The sequence below is a fragment of the Mycothermus thermophilus genome (genome assembly GCF_041956435.1).
Source record: "Mycothermus thermophilus strain CBS 625.91 unplaced genomic scaffold VTJ04scaffold_4, whole genome shotgun sequence".
NCBI lineage: Eukaryota > Fungi > Ascomycota > Sordariomycetes > Sordariales > Chaetomiaceae > Mycothermus > Mycothermus thermophilus.
Window position 1 is genome coordinate 1,556,844 of NW_027191430.1, and position 19,511 is coordinate 1,576,354.

At 57.0% G+C, this 19,511-nt stretch overlaps 8 protein-coding genes across 8 annotated transcripts; 6 read left to right on the forward strand and 2 right to left on the reverse strand.

Annotated features, from left to right (window-relative positions):
* Nucleotides 1–2,535: 2,535 nt before the first annotated feature.
* VTJ04DRAFT_6304 (uncharacterized protein) lies at nucleotides 2,536–2,882 on the forward strand (the record flags this gene model as incomplete). The annotated part of the gene is made up of 2 exons (XM_069364510.1): nucleotides 2,536–2,548; nucleotides 2,617–2,882. 2 exons carry the CDS (start codon nucleotides 2,536–2,538, stop codon nucleotides 2,880–2,882), a joined length of 279 nt encoding a protein of 92 aa, XP_069218329.1.
* A 1,943-nt stretch (nucleotides 2,883–4,825) lies between these two features.
* Nucleotides 4,826–6,109, forward strand: VTJ04DRAFT_6305 (uncharacterized protein; the record flags this gene model as incomplete). Its single annotated transcript, XM_069364511.1, has 2 exons — nucleotides 4,826–4,840; nucleotides 5,813–6,109. 2 exons carry the CDS (start codon nucleotides 4,826–4,828, stop codon nucleotides 6,107–6,109), a joined length of 312 nt encoding a protein of 103 aa, XP_069218330.1.
* Nucleotides 6,110–6,149: 40 nt separating this feature from the next.
* Nucleotides 6,150–8,591, forward strand: VTJ04DRAFT_6306 (uncharacterized protein; the record flags this gene model as incomplete). Its single annotated transcript, XM_069364512.1, has 3 exons — nucleotides 6,150–7,027; nucleotides 7,100–7,471; nucleotides 7,556–8,591. 3 exons carry the CDS (start codon nucleotides 6,150–6,152, stop codon nucleotides 8,589–8,591), a joined length of 2,286 nt encoding a protein of 761 aa, XP_069218331.1.
* A 74-nt stretch (nucleotides 8,592–8,665) lies between these two features.
* On the forward strand, nucleotides 8,666–9,193 carry VTJ04DRAFT_6307 (uncharacterized protein; the record flags this gene model as incomplete). Its single annotated transcript, XM_069364513.1, has 1 exon — nucleotides 8,666–9,193. The coding sequence occupies one exon, from the start codon at nucleotides 8,666–8,668 to the stop codon at nucleotides 9,191–9,193; it is 528 nt and encodes a 175-aa protein (XP_069218332.1).
* Nucleotides 9,194–9,206: 13 nt separating this feature from the next.
* On the reverse strand, nucleotides 9,207–9,885 carry VTJ04DRAFT_6308 (uncharacterized protein; the record flags this gene model as incomplete). The annotated part of the gene is made up of 2 exons (XM_069364514.1): nucleotides 9,207–9,372; nucleotides 9,851–9,885. The coding sequence occupies 2 exons, from the start codon at nucleotides 9,883–9,885 to the stop codon at nucleotides 9,207–9,209; spliced, it is 201 nt and encodes a 66-aa protein (XP_069218333.1).
* A 484-nt stretch (nucleotides 9,886–10,369) lies between these two features.
* Nucleotides 10,370–11,329, forward strand: VTJ04DRAFT_6309 (uncharacterized protein; the record flags this gene model as incomplete). Its single annotated transcript, XM_069364515.1, has 2 exons — nucleotides 10,370–10,395; nucleotides 10,462–11,329. 2 exons carry the CDS (start codon nucleotides 10,370–10,372, stop codon nucleotides 11,327–11,329), a joined length of 894 nt encoding a protein of 297 aa, XP_069218334.1.
* A 502-nt stretch (nucleotides 11,330–11,831) lies between these two features.
* VTJ04DRAFT_6310 (uncharacterized protein) lies at nucleotides 11,832–15,576 on the forward strand (the record flags this gene model as incomplete). Its single annotated transcript, XM_069364517.1, has 5 exons — nucleotides 11,832–12,898; nucleotides 12,964–13,094; nucleotides 13,160–14,085; nucleotides 14,150–14,565; nucleotides 14,622–15,576. 5 exons carry the CDS (start codon nucleotides 11,832–11,834, stop codon nucleotides 15,574–15,576), a joined length of 3,495 nt encoding a protein of 1,164 aa, XP_069218335.1.
* A 1,238-nt stretch (nucleotides 15,577–16,814) lies between these two features.
* Nucleotides 16,815–19,228, reverse strand: VTJ04DRAFT_6311 (uncharacterized protein; the record flags this gene model as incomplete). Its single annotated transcript, XM_069364518.1, has 4 exons — nucleotides 16,815–18,149; nucleotides 18,200–18,576; nucleotides 18,628–18,788; nucleotides 18,846–19,228. The coding sequence occupies 4 exons, from the start codon at nucleotides 19,226–19,228 to the stop codon at nucleotides 16,815–16,817; spliced, it is 2,256 nt and encodes a 751-aa protein (XP_069218336.1).
* Between the last annotated feature and the right edge of the window lie 283 nt (nucleotides 19,229–19,511).

The following is a 19,511-nucleotide window of genomic DNA, read 5'->3' on the forward strand; positions in this document are numbered from 1 at the left end:
CGGGGAACCTCAACACGACCGGAGCTGCGGAAATCGCTGCAGAAATCAGTTTAGCTGTTTTCACACAGGCGCCGAGAGATTTGGCACGCACAGAGCAATACCAGCCGCGCGAAGGGCAGGCGGCTCGACGAGAGCGGATGGTGGAGAGCCTAGCTATCTGTTTCCCGAGATATCAAGACACGAATCGAGCGCCGCCGTCATCAACCAGATAGTGGGGTGATGGGGTGACTGGACTGCTGGGAGTTTTGAAAGCTATGATGGTGAATCGTTGGTCTCCATGATCTCTGATACACATATATTACTCGAGCAGGCTATTGGTGTGGGAGGTGTTTTAGTCCTGGGATGTTCTCGTCTTCAATACCGTTGGGTGACCCCAACTTTCTTAGCACGACGGCGAGACAGTTACTCGACGATCCATTGATTGAAGGCCATTACACTGCGATGTTGACACTCAATTGGAAAATGTGGCTTGGAGCGTAGCGCGTGGCTGCAATGCAACTCGAGCGGGGTACGGCGTAGAGGGCGTGCCGCGATGTCCAGTACGTATGTACGTACCACTATATTAGCCAGCACATATAGGCTTAAACCGGATGTGATATTGTCCAAAGCCACAAATGCAATCTCGGTCACATTATTACGATGCGTGGAGAAAGTCTGGGGCAGAATCCAAGTCCCGGGAACGACAGACAAGTCTGCCCGCGATACGGCGGGTTTGTCGATGCCGTTTAGGGGTGGTAAGCTGGACGGTGCTCCGTACTAGAGACGTGCCGATAACCGTGGTTGAGGGTGGTGAGGTCGTCAGTCCCTGCAGGTCGGCAGCATAGTGATTGCTCAGGGATGGTCTCAGCCCATGGAGATAATTCCGCGCTTTGAACGGTTGATGTCTTGAAGCGGAAGGCGGTAAAAAGAAATTCCAGGGAGCTGGACAAGCTGGCCGCAAGCAGCGGTTGCCGGGATCTTGTCGTCGACACACAAGAGATGATATGACCTTGTTCACGCCTCCCAACCGACCAGCAGGTGGCGGTCAACCGGCATGGGACACCTCGGCTCGCTGGCGACAAAGAACAGCGGGATGGCTCAAATGGCATGGTGTTCTCCGAGTCCTTGCAGCAGCGCTCAAGCTTTGGCTCACGGCGGCGCCCGCGGCGTGCCGTCCAGCCAACAATTTGCGTGACGGAGAATCTCGTCCCTTTCTCAAAGGGCCCCCGGTGCTTGCTGCCACGAGGTAATTCAAACAACGCCGGCTGGTCAGATGCACAGACGTTGAACCAGGTGCCGGCCAAAGGTTGCATCCGCCGCCTGGTCCAGGGCAGATCTCACGACAAAAAATCCTCCGGGTTGATGAATCTTCACTTGGCTCCAACCCCTTGAGGTTTGGCCCCGATGCGATCGCCGTTGCAACGTTTGCTCGCAGGTGTGCTCTCCTCCCCTCCCTTCCCAAAGGCCAGGCAGAGTTGCAGCAGCTAGTGTACGGAATACTGCTGCAAGCCAGCCACCGGTAACAGCCGGCCGGGGGACAGCACTCCACGAGGGGTTCTCTCTCCACACAGCACCTCTCGAGGCAGACGACGGCCGTTTCTCGTTTCTCGCATCCGGCTGGCGGTTTCTCGAGTGGCGTGGCGACCAAACAGATGCGCTAGAAGGTTTACGCCGTGGTGTGACGGGCCCACACAACCATTCGGAAGCCAAGCAACCGCTAGCGCCGCCACATCCGGTCCGAGGGGCGGAAGCTGACTTGACAGGCATTGGCGGCGTTGCGTTGCGTTTCGATGTGTCGGTTGCTTGTGTTGGGTTCGAGGAGCATTTTTTGAGACGACAAGAGCATTGCGATGTCCAAAGATATCATCATCCAGATGTACCCTAGTTTAGTGAACTTGTTGATCTATGAGTCAAGTGAAGTAAGTTGAAGACTTATCGGATGTCGCCGAGAGATCGAAGTGAACGGGAGGGGCATGAGGAACAAGAGACCCACTTTTTCGCTGGAGCAAAGGGAGTTGTGAGGATTGTGCGTGATCAGGGCAGACCTAGGGAAGAGGAAGCAGCGACTCCATACACTACGCAGGTCGTTCCCCCATTGTGTTCGCCCGCACCTCACCTTCCGCAGACACACCATATCGTCCACACCGTTTTCCGTTGCCGATGTCCGATTTTAGAAACAAGCAAGGTGACACGATTGAAGGTTGTCACCCTAACCCTCATCCAAACTCTTCGAAATTGACTCTCAACGGTCATCTCACTCTTGTCGCTCAGGTTCATCCCCGCCTCGGCCTCTCACACCTCTAGCTCCGCTGCACGCTATCTGCATGAGCAATCTAAATTCATTGATCCGGGCACCTGAGCACTTCGCATGTGGTGGTCGGAACCCCAATTTGCGACCGAATGAGAGAGCCTGACAAGGTGCTCGCTCCGTTTCGCTTATGCGAGCTTTGGTTGCATCAGCGCCGAGTCTGTTGAAGGCCCGCAATAACTACGTACAAAGTACGCGGAATGAGGCATGTCTAGCAGCAGGCTACTGTATGCTGTATGTAGGTAGGTATGGACGCAGCATGTATGTACGGAGTACGTGCCTGTCCAAGCCACACTAGGGATGCGGCAACACAGATCGAGATGCGATAGCTTCCTGCCACAACGTCCGCCTGCGCGATGCGGCGTGGGCGAACACAAGCTGTGCCAACAGCCTACCTGTCTGTCATACCTTTACCGCTCCGGAGAGCAAGCACCTGAGCTCGCCATCCCACATCGCCCAATTCCTGAGATATCGCGAGATGAGGACGTCCTGCTTGTCCGGCATCTCATCAGATGAACAGGCAGACGACGCACGCCACGGCTGGCATTGGCTGTGGCGTGACGAGCTGATGAAGCGCGCGGGTCGGGAGCCGTAGTCACAGCCTACGCCGTCTAAACGGCGGCAGACACGGCAGCCATATGAGCTACCTATGGAGAAGATACTCATACATACATGCGAGGCTGACTGCCGGCTGACAGCGGGAGCATTACGTTGTGCAGCGGACGGTAATGCTTCGATATCAAGGACGCAGAGCTGCCATCCTGCCACGACCGCGCCATGCAGCTCACAACCGTGTATGGATTCGATGCCGTGCCACCCACCCCGCAGCGCCCGTTCCAGCGACTCTCCATCGGCAGCTATTCGTGGACTTTGTTGACTTTTGTCGTCATCACGTTGCCCCGCGCAGAACAAGACGAACACCCACACTTCCGGCCAGACTTCATCAAGGACGAAGAGATGCTCCACAGTGGGAAACTGGGCTGGACTGGCTGCTTCTTTTTTGGCGCGAACTGTGGATTTCCAGGTTGTGCCCGTTTGGGCATGTCGTTAGGAGCAGCTCCGTTTTGCAACCTCCGCATTTTTGAACGGTTCCGGATGCCAAGACGCTATGTCCGGATCGGGAATTCAAGCCCGGAGCACCCCTGTCACTCCGGCACTCCCCGGTTGCCCACCCCGGCCGCGGAACACAACGCCCCCCCGCTTGGCTTCGGACGCGTCAGGCGCAATCATGACGGACATGGAGAGAGAGAGACCAGACGGCAGAGGCAGCGGCACATCATCGACAGAGTTGCAATCGCAACCAGGCAAAACCGACCTCGTCTCTGTGTGTGTTCACTTCGAACCCGGCCGCTTGGAACCAGATGAACAACACCACCATAGCCAGCAAGCCTTGAACCACATTCATCATACATGACTCTACACAGGCACAACGCAAAGTTTTCTTTTGTGTAATGACGTGAGACGTCTCTGCAACATGCGCCGTCTGGGTTCGGCTGGTTCACGACTTAGACTTATCTTCAGCCGCACCCCCAACCCCCAACCGCCACGGATCGCGATCGCGCCTTATCCTTGGTCTGAGGCGTTAGTTATACGAGCCGCTTCTCGTCGTGTTTACTCGTGTCTGTCCGCCCTGTCTCTTGTCAGATACCTAGGTACTCCGTACTAGCTACCCAACCATCAAATCTCTCGACTTGGCCTGCGAGCGAGATTTGTTGAATGAATGTGCCGGCTCACTTGTGTGTCCTTCCCACTTGAGGCGGCCAGAGTCAGAGAGAGGCCAGCCTCGGTTCACAGGACACTTGAGCTTCCTTTTCGGCATCCAACCCCGTTCATAACTGATGAGCAGCCTGGACATGGCAGATCTGGCCCATACTCATCATATACAGACTACGGCGATATTCCGGCGTAAGAGATATCAAGGACTCAGGATCAGGAGCTAGCATGCTCACCAGGTCATCAACTCTGGTGAAGTGAAAGGAGACCAAACAAAAAGGTCCGCCAGAAGCACGCCGCTTGTAACGGCGACCAACACAAGTCCACCCAGCGGCCTATAACAACCGCGATATAACCAGCAAAAGCGTCTCCCGCTGGGTTCAAGGAGCTTGAGCCAGGGCCCCAAGTGGGCTCCTGTGCCGGCCCCGGGCCAGGGTCCCGCTGGTTTGCCAAGTGAACCCTGGACAGCGCAATCTCGCGAACCAACTTTTCCCCCTCCCCCTCGGACGACGGGGGGTCGAGTGCTGGGGCCCTTTGTCGCCCACCTGGGATTTCCTAGCTTCTCTGCCCAACGGTCTTCTAGAAAATTGCGGGTCGCGCGCGGGTTGCCCGTCTGCACCACAAAGCTTCGACCGCCGCCTCGACCCCCCCGACACGCGCACCACACGCGCTCTCGCAGACAACGCCCTCCCGTTCCCTCCTCTTCGGAGGATTCTTCTTGCTAATCGGATGGCACCCCCTTGTCCCTCTCGGTCGACCGAGTTTGTGTGAACCGGGGCTTTGTTGCCTGCGAACCAGGATTGGACGGAGGAGGGGCCGAAGACGATGAACGTGCCCTGTGTCCGTTCCCCCTCCCTTCTCTCTGATGATGCGTCTTCCCCCCTCCTCCACACCTCCGTTCTCTCGCCCAGTCAGGATTCACCGTTCTTGTTGACTTTGGTCCTTGCTCCACCACGATGGCCATTTGCCCGAAAGGTTTTGCTACCGTCAAGGTTTCTTCCCGCTCGGCAGTGCATGGCCACAGCGGTTCCCACCAGCAGACCTACAGACAGCTTGGAAATCCATCTCCTGATGCGTGTGTAGTGTTTTTTTGTTTCTCCCAGATTTCTCCGTAGTTTCACGCCCTCGGCATATCCCATGTGTAAAAAGAGCGTTTCCTCTCGGGGACGGCGAAGCGAAACGAGCAATGGAAAAAACAACATGCCGCATAGCTTTCGTTGAGATATTGAGATTGCAGGAACGTTTAGATCGGTAGCTAGGCTCAAAAGCTCCAAGCTCCCATAGAAACAAGGTCATAACGGTAAATGCTAAGCACAATGGTGTGCAATGACATCCTGGTTCATCATGATGGGGGAGAATCCAGGACCTGGCCGCTATCTCGCCCAGAGCAAGGTCCTCGGGAATGGCTGCTGCCAGATCTTCCCTGACCCCTCCCCTTGTTTTCTTGCTCCTCCTTCCCTGTCGGGTTGGAACGTTTTTTCTGCACTGGGCCCTGCAAGCGGTGCTCAAGGCAAAAGTGAACAGCCCTCCCCAGTCTTCAACGCCGGTGTCCACACCCCGGAGCAGCGGCTAGGGTAGCCCTAGCCTGGTCCGTCCTTCTCCTCCACTTGCCGCACACGCCCCCCCTCGGCCCAGTGCCGGAGTCAAGTCCCCTCCCCATAATAATAATAAACGGCCACCGTTCAAGAGTGGGCGGCCGAGGGTAGTGGCTTAGTATATACTTACATACAAGTAGTACCTGTCACGGCCTACAGCCCTACTTGACCTACCTTCTTGCTACTACCTGGTGTGTAAGTCGGATGAGTGTTTGAGTGTGTGGCTTACACCTCCAACATCGACAACCAACAACATCCAATCCCCCCTCCCGGTGTACATTTCGGACCCGGCCACGCCACCACTGCCGCCTCGACGACAGCACCTCCGGACACACGCCTCGTTTCTTCCTCTCCTTACCCTCTTTCTCTGGTTGTTGATGCTGCCGCCGTGAAGGAGAGAAGAGCACAGCGGCCCTCACTAACAACGGAGACTGGCCTCGACAATCCCTCGGCAGTTCTTTCGTATCACCATATCACCACGGTAGTTGCCTCCTTCTTCCAGTGGTTTCGATAGGTAGCAGCCACCGGAGGGAGGCCAGACACGGACAGCCCCCATGTCGGCGACGGCGACTTACACGATGGCAGAGCTGAGGGGAGAGACGCAGCACGGGGGCCTGTGGTCCAGCTACGGGAACCCGATGCCCATGGCGGGCCGGTTCAACCCCCAGGATCCGACAGGCGCGGCAGGGTCATCGCATCTCGTGCGTCCCAGGAGCCAGATGGACTATCCACCGTATCCCGGAAGGCCGGGTGAGGAACAGACAGAATCACCGTACGACCGGTATCCGGCGCCGCCACCACCTCCGCCGCACCCGTCCATGAACATTCCCAGCATCAACAGCCTCAAGCGGCCGTACTCGCAGATGGAATCGGGCGGCGCGGCGCCATACACCGAGATGGTCCAGGACCTTCGCGATGAATACAAACCGCCAAACCACGACCAAAAGCTCCTTTCGTTCAAGAAGGTTGGGGATAAGCACACCATCGTCGACGCCAAGGGACGGATCCACGAGATCGAGATCGACGCGCAGCTGCACGGCATGTTCTTCCTGTCCGAGTTCCCCTCGACGACGGGCGACGGCAGCGTCCTCAGCGCCGAGCTGACCTGCTACCGCCGCAACCTTTTCCAGATCAGCGGCAGCATCTGCTTCCCACAGATTCCGCTGTCGGTGCTTCTCGAGTCCGGAGAGACGAGCCTCATTAAGAACATGGAGGTTACAATTTCGGCCATCGAGTCGGTCGACGGCCACCCCGTTCGCCTTATCGTCATCCCCTGGAAGACTCCCCCGCCGAACTCGCCCGAGACCAGCAACGCTCCGGACCAGGAGCCCCCGACTCTGCCCCTGATTCCTCCGCCCGATGACGAGGAGGATAACGGCGGCGACCACTACGCCATTTACCCGATCGGCTGGAGGCGGTTGCAATTTAGGATGTATGTTCTTGGTGTTTTTCAATGTTGTTTTCCCTCTTTGTTTTGGCATGATGCTAACTAATCGGCTCACAGAGCGACTGCCAACAACGGTCGGAGAAAGGAGCTCCAGCAACACTTTGTGCTGCACCTCAAGCTCCACGGAACGCTGGCGAACGGACAAAAGTTGGTGCTCTCGGAGCTGACGACGGCGCCCATCGTGGTGCGCGGGAGGAGCCCGAGGAACTTCCAGGCGCGCAAGGAAATTCCCTTGCTGGGCTCGAGCGCTGGCTCTCGCGGTCAGACGCTGGTCGAGACGGGCCACGGCATCGTTGCCCAAGCCGTCATCCTCAACAAGCCGCCATACGACTCGCGGCCGCGCATCTCCAGCCTCGACGTGCCACGCGGCGCCTTTACGTTTACCGCACCGAAGCAGCTGCCCCAGAGCCCCATGCAGATGCGGTCAAAGTAAGTCTTGTTTTCTTACCCAGGGGAGTCTCAAAGGATAGGAAGTTGTAGAAACCAGGGGGAAATCTAACACACTTGCTACAGTTCTTATCCTACACAATGGAACCCTCCGCAGGTGTCGATGCCTCACGCTCCCGGCTCCGCCACGTATCCGACTTCTTCGATCCCTCAAGATCCATATCCCAAGATGCCTCTCTCCGGGGCTCCGGGTTTCACGACCGAGCCGCAGGAGCTGCCGATGCAGCCGACGACGATGGGTCCTCCGATGACGATGCCTCTCGCCTCTCACGATCCTCACCATCCGCAGCCCGCTCCGATCCGCACGCAGTTCGCGACCTATACCTCGGCGCCGCCGCCGCATCACCTCTCCCTTCCCACCGCCACCGTCTCCCCGGACAGCGCCCTCGCCGTTCCGCGCTACATCGGCGACACCAACCCCCGCCCTACCAAGTCCCCGCGCCACGCGAGCCACCAGTCCGTCGCTTCCTCCATCTCCAACGAAACCGCCTCGGGCGAGTACCGCTACGGTCCCCCGGCCGCCCAACCCCCCGCGCCAGCCGCAGGCGGCTACGCGCCGGCCTCTGGTCCCGCGCCCAGCGACGTCCACCACTCCGCCGTCCTGCCCCCTCCCGGCCAGGCGCAGCAGACTCCTGGCCAACAAGCTCCCGCGCAAACTTCGCCGTACGGTACCACCACCACCGGCACCACTGGCCAACCCCAAGACGGCGCCGCCGGCTCCTCCGCTCCGCAGTCCGCCTCGTCCGCCACCGCCCAGCCCGGCCAGACCACTCCGCAGCAAACGCCGCAACAACCGCCCTCCCACCAGGCCGGCGGCCATCAATCCCCGCACCAGCCGCACCATCAGTCCTCGAATCCTCCGCCACCGCCGTCGAGGTACTACGATGCGGGTGCGCCCAACGCTTGGTCCAACACCACGACGGGCGGCGCGGCGGCTCAGAACTCGGGCGCCGCGCCAGGCGAGCAGGGGAATAACTCCGCGGGTGCGGACAGGCCGTACGGATATCCGGCGCCGCCGGCAGTGAAGACGGATGGGGCCGCGACGGCGCAGACGGCTGCGAACGGGGGCGGGTACGGATATCCTGCTTGGAACGCGGCTTGAATAAAACGGGAAGGTGTAATTGGTTGAATTGTTTATTTTTTGTTTAGTATGTATAATTTGTGAGGTGTTGGGTTATGGTTGGGTTGGTCCTGGGGATTGGAGTGGAAGAGACTGGGAGGAGTGAGGACAGGGAGCGGCATGGTTGTGAGGAGGCAAGCGAGTTCTTTTTGATGTGTTTTTTTTTGCTCTCTTTGTGGCTTTTACTCTGGGCGGTGGCGGGGGTGGCGGTTGCACGTCTCTGTGTTTTCTGGTTTTTGGATTCTCGAAAATGTCCTTTTCTTGTTGTGTTTGGATTTGGATTCCCCATGTGTCGTTTCCCATCATCATCATTGTCATCCCTACACACTTCACTTTCCACCTCCTCTGTCCTGTCACATCATCAGATTGATACCACATGCTGGGTTCGGCCATCATGGAGTTCTTGTTCTCTCTCTCTCTCTCCTTTTATTTTTTTCCTCCTGTCTTGCACGAACCGAATGAGCATGCGTGTGTGGTTTCATTTTCGACTCTCGTTAACTACCCCCCTCACCCCCCATCTCTCCTGTCGTTATTACTGTGTACCATTTGATGATAAAGATAGGGGGGTGTTATTAGTGCTGTAATGGATGGGTGTGTCTAGGGGAAAGCCATCTGGTTTTTCTCTTGGTACATCACGAAGAGGAGGCTGTATATAGTGTATGTAGTTCGGTACGGACGATCGCAATGGTTGAAGAAAGTTGAGTGCGCGGCAGAGTTCTGATGTCTTGTTGAACATGGGTCGACTTTGATTTCCTTGCTTGGTCTGTTCATCGTGGCTATGGCCTCTCTACCTTGCTGCCTACCTCCTCTATGCCTCCCTGATTCTCTCTACGATTCGACCTTGATACCGATTTGGGCGTGCTCCGTAAACTCGGAGTTTCCTCTGGGCTACCTATCCAGCACAGCAAGGCCAGTTATTGTGTACCTATGTTCCGGTAGTGCGGAGTGCCCTCCAGCTCATCCAGAACGCCAACATCGCCGACCTTCTGTGCCGAGATAACCGACGAGGAGTGGGCAACCCAGACTTTGGCGAAGCATCAATGTCACTGCAACGCTAACGTCGGCCCTGAAAACGCAGGGACTTTCACGTGGCACTTTCAAAGCAACCAGACGCTGAAGGCACCTATCCGAGGCGTCGAGTTTCCGTCCATCCTAGTACCAACTTCTTAGCCGTCGGTACCTTAGTTTAAGGTGCCATTGTGTACGAAGACGGATGCGCGTATGTATGCTGCATCCCACACCGCATTTTCTTTTCGTTTCCCAGAATAAGCTCCATTTGAAAGACTTGACAAACTGCGGTACCAGACTCTAAAAATGAGGGGAGTCGTACCTAGGTACCTAGATGGTAAGTAGGCTGGTCTGGGAAGCGGAACATGTTGGGCCGACGTTGTGTTTACGAAGAGCTGCACCCCCTGGCAAAGGGGACCACCCCGGCCATTTTGTGTGTTCACCTGTTTTGATGGAGTCGGAGGAAAAAAATGGGACCGTGCGCTGATGGTCCAGGGTTAGCCTTCCAATGTGTTCTTGGCTTGGGCAGGATCAGACATTGAGGAGGGTTAGGGTTTGAGAAATGGAAGAGGTCGCAAGTTCTTGGCGAAAAATGCAACACCAAGCATCCGTGGAACACATTCACATCCAACACACTCAACTCACTCAAGACTCATGACAATTGTGCATCTATATCTCAGTATCACGACAACAAAATTGAGCCTGTCTATTGTTAATAACAAATAAGAATGGACAGAGATTCAGATCTCGCCATGTTCGAACTCCCAAACGCAAAACGGTGCGTTCAGTTTGTATCGCCCACTTTTCATAAACCCTGGATCCTAACCGTGATATCACATGGCAGCGTCCGGAGAGAGGAGCTGTACGACTCCAGCTCGGAGCGGAACTCCAGCCCAGATCCAGAAGAAGAGGCCATTGCCGCCGAGCTACGGGCCAAGCTCAATGCTCAGCTGTCCAATCTAATCTCGCTGGACTTGAGCATGCCACTTTCAGCGCCTCATAATGAGGCTGACATCAATAATACTGAATCCCATGACAGAGGCGAAGAAGCTCCGGCATTTGAGTTCCGCCTATTTTCATCCTCCGCCGCCAACACCGCCGCCCCTCCTCCCAAGGTGGTCCTTCTCTCCGACGACGAGGTCGAGCAGCCGTACACCGGCCCAGCCATCTCCCAGCGACCACCATCATACTACCTCCGCGGAGAGCTGCCTCCCCAGGAACGCGAGAAGCTGCTCCTTTCATCCGTTACGGCGGAGCAAGTCCGCGCCTGGGCCTCCCAACGGGCATGGGGTCTCGAGCTTCCGTGGCGGGTAACGAGGATCACTGTGGGCAGGAAAGAGGCTGCCGCGGTGATGGGTGCTGCCGCGGCAGCCGGGATACTAGTGCCCGCTCCGAAAGGGCAGGAAGAGGATGGAGATACAGAGAAAAGAAAGAAGAAGACGCGGCCCGGCAAGAAGACGAGGATTGCGCGGCGGAAGCGTGAGAAGGCGCACAAAGCCGCCCAGGAGGCATTGGAGAGGCAGAGGCTGAGTAAAGAAGAACACCTCAGGGAAAAGAAGAAGCGGCTTAATAGGGAGAAGAAGCTCAAGCGCCGGCAGAAGGAGAGGGAGAAGAAGGCGGCAGCGAGGGCGGGTGCTGGGACGGCACAGGCGGCGCCTGAGTCGGTGGCGACGTCGAAATCAGATTCGGAAGGGAGTGAGGTCGGAGAGTGAAGTACATTGCCTCGGGGACTGGAGAGGTTTGGATTATCTTGGTATTATCAAGAAATACCTGACTTAAGGGCATGATGCTGGGGCTGGTCAAGTAAGTGAAGTGAGACTTGTCTTCGCTCTAGATTACATACGCACGCTCAACCCTGAACTGAACACACCCATGTCACCACGAGACATGGTCCTATCTCGGGCAGTCAGGGCAATGACTGACTTGGTCTCAGTGCCGCCATGTCAATCTCAAATATTCCTATCCATCTCGTTAATCATTATCCATGTGGTTTTTGGCTTTGTGATATCAAGCCCCCTGGTGTTCTGTCAGAGACAAGTCCGTACCACATACTTAACCCTAGCGGCTGAAAAGTGGGTCCGGGCTGGGTGTACGTACCTGAGTTTGGTTCTTGTCTTCTTGACGGCGCTTAACCCTGAACGGAAACTCACCCCCAACCCAACAACGACATCAAGGTCGCTGCCAAGGCGACCCAATGAAGCTGGACCATTCATCATGAACGCGCTGTGGACGTCACGCGCCGCGCATAATGGTGATGGGAAGACCGACGACTCTTCGACAGGAGTGATCCCCGACACTACCGACATCTCGACGACAGCGACGACGACAACAACGGCGACGGGGAACCCGACAGCCATCAAAGACACTCCCATCCGCACTGCCCAACTCCCCACCGTCGACTCCAACGGCCCGATCCCCAAGCGCCCGGTCCTCCGCCGGAACCAAATAGCCCCGCCACCATCCATCCCCTCCATCCCGCCGCCTCCGGTCCCCCAGCCGCCAGCCGACACCGACATCTCCGACCACCGAGGCCAGCCCGCATCTGGACAACACCCCCTTACACTCCTGGTCCAGCAGCACGAGCAACAAAGGCTCCAGCAGCAGCACCTACAACAACAATCTCAACAACCCCCCCAAGGCACACCCTCCCTCTCGCTAGCCCAACTGCGCCGCATGGTCGCCGAGCTTCCCCGCGCCTCCGAGGCCCTTGCCTACGACTACGTCTACACCGACACCGGCTCGACAGAGGAAGAGGTCGACGAGTGGTTCGTCTACAACTTTTGGCAGTGGGTGCGCCTCAACGCCGCCAACCGGGCCTTCTATTCGGCCTGGAACCGCCTCGTCCCGCCCACTGATGGCTTCACCGCCACCGCCGCTGCCGCTGCCGGTCCTGCTGGGGCTGCAGCACCGCTGGCGGGATGGGATTGGGATGGCTCAATAGCCAGCCAAGATGAGGAGGCTGACGAGCTGCGCCGGCAGAGGACAGAACGGCGCAGGGCCGGGTTTGTCGGCAAGGTCCTCGAGCAGGCGAGGGCCGCCGATAGGATTGCTCGCGCCGAGGCCGTGGGTGCGCTGCTGTATGTGGCCCTGGGCAGGTGGACCGAGACGGTCAAGAGCGCGGGCTCCGGGGCGTTGCCGGCCGGCGTGCTCGAGGGGAAGGCCCGTTCTGCGGCTACCGAGGCGCAGATCCGTGCTATTCATGACGGTGTTCGCGTTCTGGCCGAGTGTGGCGCCTTGGAGGTTGTGTGGGACCTCTTTAGGGCTGGGTTTTCCGTGTTTTGGTGAGTGGCGATACGTGGAACGGGGTATCAAGTTGGTTCGAAATGCTAATGCTGTCCCGTTGCAGGTCTGACGACCTGCCGCAGAATGTGCAGATCGCGGTGGAGGAGCTGATCAACTTGATGACCATCTTGTATGTGGCCATCCAGGAGGCTCTAGATGATCCGGAAGGACTGATCGAGGTTCGGAAGAGATTGCGTATGTCACCCGTTCACCTGGTGCAAGTTATTGCAGTTAATGTGTGCCAAAGCTAACCTCTGCAGTTGCTCTCAACCCCGGCTTGCTCAGCTTTATGCTCCAGGTGGTTGTCAGGCTGCGTTGGGACGAGTCGGGTATTCTTCCTCAGACCCAAATCTTCCTGCTCTTCTGGAAGTCTATCCTCCTAGTGTTTGGCGGCTCCAAGGAGCTCGCCGCCGCCAAGCAGGCCACCAGTGAGTTGAAAGGTTGCGACAACAAGCAGATCATCACAGCATCACCGCTCGATTATCATATGTTCCGCCAGGAGATCACATCCAAGTACCCCGCCTATATCCCGCCCCAACCGCTTCTGCCCCTGGAACCCGACCAAAACACCATCATCCCGCCGCTGCCAAACCACCCTACCCGAAGCAGCGCCTCGAATGGGGTCCAATGCGGGCCTGGCCATGGCGGCGCCTCCATCCTGCACCAGCCCGTCCACATTGCCACTCCGGCACCCTCTCCACCCCCCAGTCCCGGCGTCGGCAAGGGCGGTAAGAAGCAAAACTACCAAACCAACCAAAACTTCCCCTTTATGTATCCGCCTCTCGATGCGACGAGTAACAGCGCCGGCGGTAAGGGCGGTGCTGGGCTGCAGGACCTTTTGGTCGGGCGGAAGTGGGAAGGCAGCGACGTGCCCGCGTCGATTCTCGAGGCTGGCGAGCTGTTCTCCAAGCGCGTGCGCATGAGCCGCGCCACCCGCCAGCTGTGGGAAGAGAGGGAGGAGTTTCTCAGGTTTGAAAGAGGCTATGAGGCTGATACGAATGATGATATTGTTGACGAGCTGGACTTGTCATCGCTGACTCTGGAGGAGAAGGAGATTTTGGGTCTTGACAAGCTTGTTGGTGATGATGACAAGCCTCGGAAATCACCCCGGCGGGGGACTGATTATGGGCCGCGAGAGATCAGTGCGGATCTCAAGCAGCGGCTGGATGCGGTGGAGGAGTTTTATGTGAGTGCCATCCGTTACGTTACTGGGTCATATTTTGGCGCCATCGTTACTAATCGTGTCGCAGAAAGAAGCCCTCCCGCACCTCCAGTCTCTTGTCATTGTGCTCCTGCGGCAGGTCACAGCGATGACGACCAACCCCTTCCCCGGTTCGGCGAACGGGATACAGGGGCAGGCTGGTGGGCGACTCAACGGACAACAGAACGGACCAGCCGGTCCTAACGGGGCCGCGAAGGGCGGCGATCCCTCCTCCCCGCTAGATTCTGACGTGGACGAGCTGCGGAGCCGAGAGATCACTGCCAAGGCCGTGACGGGCACCCTCATCCTGCTGCTCAAGTGGCTCAAGCTTTCCCATGTCCTCAAGTTCGAGTATATGACGCAGCTCCTGCTTGATTCCAACTACCTCCCCATGGCTCTTAAGATCTTTGCCATGTACGACGTTCAGCAGGTGGTTGAGAGCAAAACGGACCGCCTGGAGCATAGGTGAGCTTTCTTCGATTTTTTGGTCTCAGGTGTTTTCGCTAACTGGAAATGTTCAGCTTCTTCTACTTCTGCGGCTCACGCGCCGGCGTCATCCCCACACAAAACAGTGTCCCCAACCCTACCGCAACAGAGTTCGAGGATGTCAGTGAAGACGATGCCGCTCCGCCCCCGATCAAGCGCCGCCGCTCTCCACCCACTGCTGGCGGCCCGTCTTCCGAAGCTGACGCCTCAGGCGGCGGGGCCAGCCTCACCGACGAAGCTGGCCCCTCCGCCGGCCAACCGGCGACATCAACCGGCGCTACCACCTCCCCGCCACCGCGCCCCGAAGTCGACGAGCTCGGCTACCCGATCAACCCCTTACCCGCGGAGCCCATCACGGACGTGTCGCGGCGCAACTTCTTCAGCCTCATCAACTACCTGCGCGTGATGCAAAAGATTTGCAAGCACCGCGCCCACCGCAACCTGCTGCTCGTGCAGTTCAAGTCGTCCAACATCCTGCGCAAGGCCCTGAAAGTACCGCAGCACGAGCTGCGCCTGTACACGCTCAAGCTCTTCAAGAACCAGGTCCCCTACACGGGACGCAAATGGCGGCAGAGCAACATGCGCGTCATCACGGCCGTGTACCTGCACTGCAGGCCTGAGCTGCGTGACGAGTGGTTGGCCGGGTCCAACGTGGAGGACCAGGTGGACGACGCGGTGCCGCTGGAACAAGCGCTCAGGAGCCTGACGCATTGGTATAACTTGCGGAGGTACCCGGAGAGGATGGCGGCTGGCGGCGGGTTTGGGGGGTTGAGCGGTGGCGGCGAGGGCGCGGTGAGTAATGCAGGGATGGAAGTACTCAAGCAGGCCCTGAGGGAGGAGCAGGACTTCTTTGTGAGGGAGCTGGAGAAGGCGGATTGGTCGTCGTGGTTGGGGAGTGAAGGGAGCGTAGCTGGGTCGGAGGAGGGGAATGGTGGTGCCGGGCTCGGGGATGCGATGATGAATGGTTGGGAGGAGTCAAGTTGGGGATGAATCTTCAATGATATCCCTACCTACCTACCTACCTACCTAGGGTACGGATCTCCTTATGCTGGCATATCCTTATGTACATAGTAAGTATTGTACAGGTAAACGTGGTGCGCAGCGAAATTGCGCGTGGAGTGAGCGGCTTCCGACATAATTCAAACTTCAAATGGTAGGCCGAGACGCAAAGCTCGAGTTGGGACAAGACAGTCTCAAATATATCCACATTCCCGCCCTTCTTCTAATACTTACATGACCTCGATCACGTAACGCCAAAAGGAAAAGAAAAGACGGAAAAGTCTGGAGATGGGTCCAAATTGCTGTCTTATAAATTGGGCAACATAATCTCATTGTACATGTTTTGCGCAGGTCAGAGTGTGTGTATATACCGACACAAAGGTATGTATTTACACTCTTCCAAACGGCTGCTTTCTCTTGTGCCATTTCATCACCGAAACTGGCCTTAATCTCCTTCCTGATCCACCTATCAATCTGCTTGTGACTAGGTGTTGTTCGTCACTTAAATCCCCACGAATCGATCATCCATTTGCCCACTTCGTTCAACTCATTCCATGTCCCAATATGATATCCCAAGATGACCGTCTCCTTAACTACCAGACACAATAAAAAAAAGAACATGAGAGGAAAGGAGGAAGGAAACGAGAGGTAGAAGAGGAAAATGAGGAAAGAAAAAGAAGTAAAGCGACGAGAACTCCGCAGCAGCGAAATCTCGTTCAAACAGCCCTCCCTCTTTCAGTCGAAGGAAGGCGACAGAAAGAAGTGAATGCCCTCAGGACTCAGAAACAGAGAGGAAAGGTGAGATGGAAGGAAAAGGAGATGGGAGAGAGTGTGTGAGAGAGAACAACAAGAAAAAAGTGCTTGCTTGTCTTCCAAAGACGAGCGGGATATCCAAAACAGAAAAGGGAACCAGACAACCTCCCTGACAACCAAAACCAACATATTAAGCCCACACAAATCCAAACCAGAAGGGAAAAAAATGAAGCCTCTGGCTCCGATATAAATGACGCCCCTGCGCCTGATATGAAAAGAAGAAAATGGAAGGGGTATTTGCTGTGAGTGCTCATGTCATACGTCGTGGACCCAATGGTTTCGGGGGAACCGTGCCAAGCGGTTCCTTGCGGTTTTCCTCTATATCGCCTCCCATCCCAAGCCAAGCCCAACACCAGGAAGGAAATGCCCAAAAAATCCAGTGTACAATAACCGAACCAGAAAGAAAACCGCCTTGATTAGATCCACTCAGCCTTGGGGGCATCCGGCGGAAGGGGTGTCCTTCCGCTTGGGCTCCGACGAGGTGGGCTCCGCGGCGAGGTACTGCCGACTCGGGTCGGCGGCCGAGTCTGGGATGGCTGAGCCGCAGGAGCCACGGTGGCGGCGGCGGTGGTGGTGGTCTTGGGCTTGCCGGATTGTGGAGGAACTGTGAAGCCAACTCCGCGCGGACTTGGTAGCTTCGCCTTGGTGGTCGGCGTGTCTGGGCTGTAGACGGTCGGGCTGAGCGTGTACTCATCCGAGGTAGGGTCAGAGGAGGCGGGCGAAGATGATGAAGACGCCGATGACGACGACGACGACGACGTTGATGACGAAGCGGGCTGTCTCATGGCAGCTGGCGCCGTCGTCTTCAACCCACCCGGAACAACCGTGTTCACCATCACAGCTCCCGGTACCGCAACGGCCACGCTCGCTTGTTGAATCACAGCCAATGTAGCAGGCGGAGGGGGTGGAGGTGCATTCCCGGCCGGTGCGGTAGGGCTGCTGGCGATCGTTCCCGCGCGTTTCGGACTCGGTAGACTCCCTTGCTTGGCTAACTTGGGACAGTCGAGGGTGTGAACGACATCGTCTTCGGTCTTCTTCGCGGGCAGATCATCGACAGACGAAAGGCGAATGCCGATTTGAACGGTTGCTGATGAGACAAGCGATGAATCCCGGCGGTGTTTCTTGTTCGCCAAGTTGGCCATGGATGGTGGCGGCTTGAGGGCATCGGCGGGGTTGTATGTGGTGGCTGGCAGGATGGTCATGGACGGCCTGGGACCCATGCTGGTCTTGGGGAAGAGCGAGTAAGACCGTTTCCTCGCGTGGCCGACACCAGAGAACGGCATCCGGGCAGGTTCCGGAGCTCGAGGCATCAGAACCGATGCGACGGATGAGACGAAGCTCTTGGTGCGACTCGTCTCGGGACTCCGCCTGCCGTTCTGTACACCAGCTTCCTTGGCCTGACCGGCCATGGCCTCTTCCTCCTTCTCTCTCGCAACCAGGCTGGCCGCGCTGTCGGTGCGGTACAGCGTCGGACCGGAAACAGGGTTCAAAACGTTGTTGATGACAGCTTCGTCGTCGGAGTCATCGCTATCGTTCTTATATGCTGCCCTCCTCCTCTCGTACTCGCCGATCTTGTCCCTTGGACTGATAGTTGCCAACGTGCTGGATTTCAGGAACAGGTAAAGACCTCCGGTCATCACCCCTGAGACAGTGGCAACGACTGAGGCGACCATAGCAAGCGTGGGCGAAATCATTCTCTGGGCACGGCGATCCAGGAAGCTCTCGGCATAGAAAAAGGGTATCATGAATGACTGTAAAGTGTGAGCAATGACCACAAACCTATCACACGGAAACCACCTACGTTGGAGATGACACCGAGAGCAAGATAGTAGACCATCCTAGACGCGGCAACCCTCGCAGAAACTTCGACCTTGATGCTGCGATGGAGGCGGACGAAGATCGTTATGGCGCAGATCAGGAGGGTAGACGTAATAGCGACGAGGAGGCCGAAGCACATCTCGGCGTAATGTGCCACAAACCAAAATAGGGAGGTGAGGCAGAAATCGGGGGATTGGTCGAATGTGGCCACCAGGAAGTTGGCGAGCAGCATCAAGCCAACGATCAGAAGACAGATGGAGACATTGTACTTCCGACGGGGCTCGAAGGGCTTCTTCTTGATAGCTCGGATGGCGACCTCGAGGCCAAAGACAAACTGGATATAAGGGGCCACGAAGACAGCTGGTGATGGAGTCAGCGAGAGCTTCTTTCATCATCCTCCTAATTACTCACCTGGAAGTAAGAGTTGCGCTATCCATGTGCAGCCGCGCCCAAAGAAAGAGTCCAGCCCGGTCGACTGGGCGCCGGCAAAGGCGAAGCTCTGCACAAAGATACCGAGGGAAAGGATAAGGGGATAGATATCCGCCTCCTGCACGAAGTTGAAGCCATTACGCCTGATGGACTTGTGTAAGCAACCCAAAACCAACCCACATACTCAGAATCCGACCTACCAAAATCTCCATTGCCTGTCGTTCCTCTTCTTCTGGAAGTACCCGTCGCAGAGAATGCCCACGGCTGTGGCAAATGCAGCGATAATGTTGAAGGAGGCGAGGATGATGGTTGATGTCCGGATGGATTTCGCCGCCGAGAATCTCAGCTCATTGATGAACATCTGCTGGGTCGCGGTGCGGTTGCTGGCGTTCCCGAACCGGTTGGTGCCATTGAAGTTGGTGTTGTTGAAATTTGTGCCGTTGAAACCATTGAAGCCATTGAAACCATTCGTACTGTTGGTCATCGTCGTCCCGTTGAAGGTCGTGAAGCTCGTGTCGTCGTCCCGCGACTCCAACCACCTAACACCCCCCAGCACGACCCTGGCTAACAATGATGGCGACATTGGGCTGATATCGGCGTGCAGCCGCGGAGGCTGGCGATGGCGGTGAAGCCGTAGTAATCGCGCCCTCCTGGTCGCCGGTTGTCAAGTCATCTAAACCGCGCGGTTCACTCTCGCAGACTCGATGCCGTCGTTGATGGGTGACGGAGGGAAGAAAGAGGGAGGAGACAGGCCCATGGAAGGAAAGCGAGGAGAGTAATGGGATTGGTACCCTGACATCGGTGCGCCTGTCACACCCGCCAGGTACTCGGGCTGTCTGGTAAAGCAAGGGGGAAGTGAGTGTACA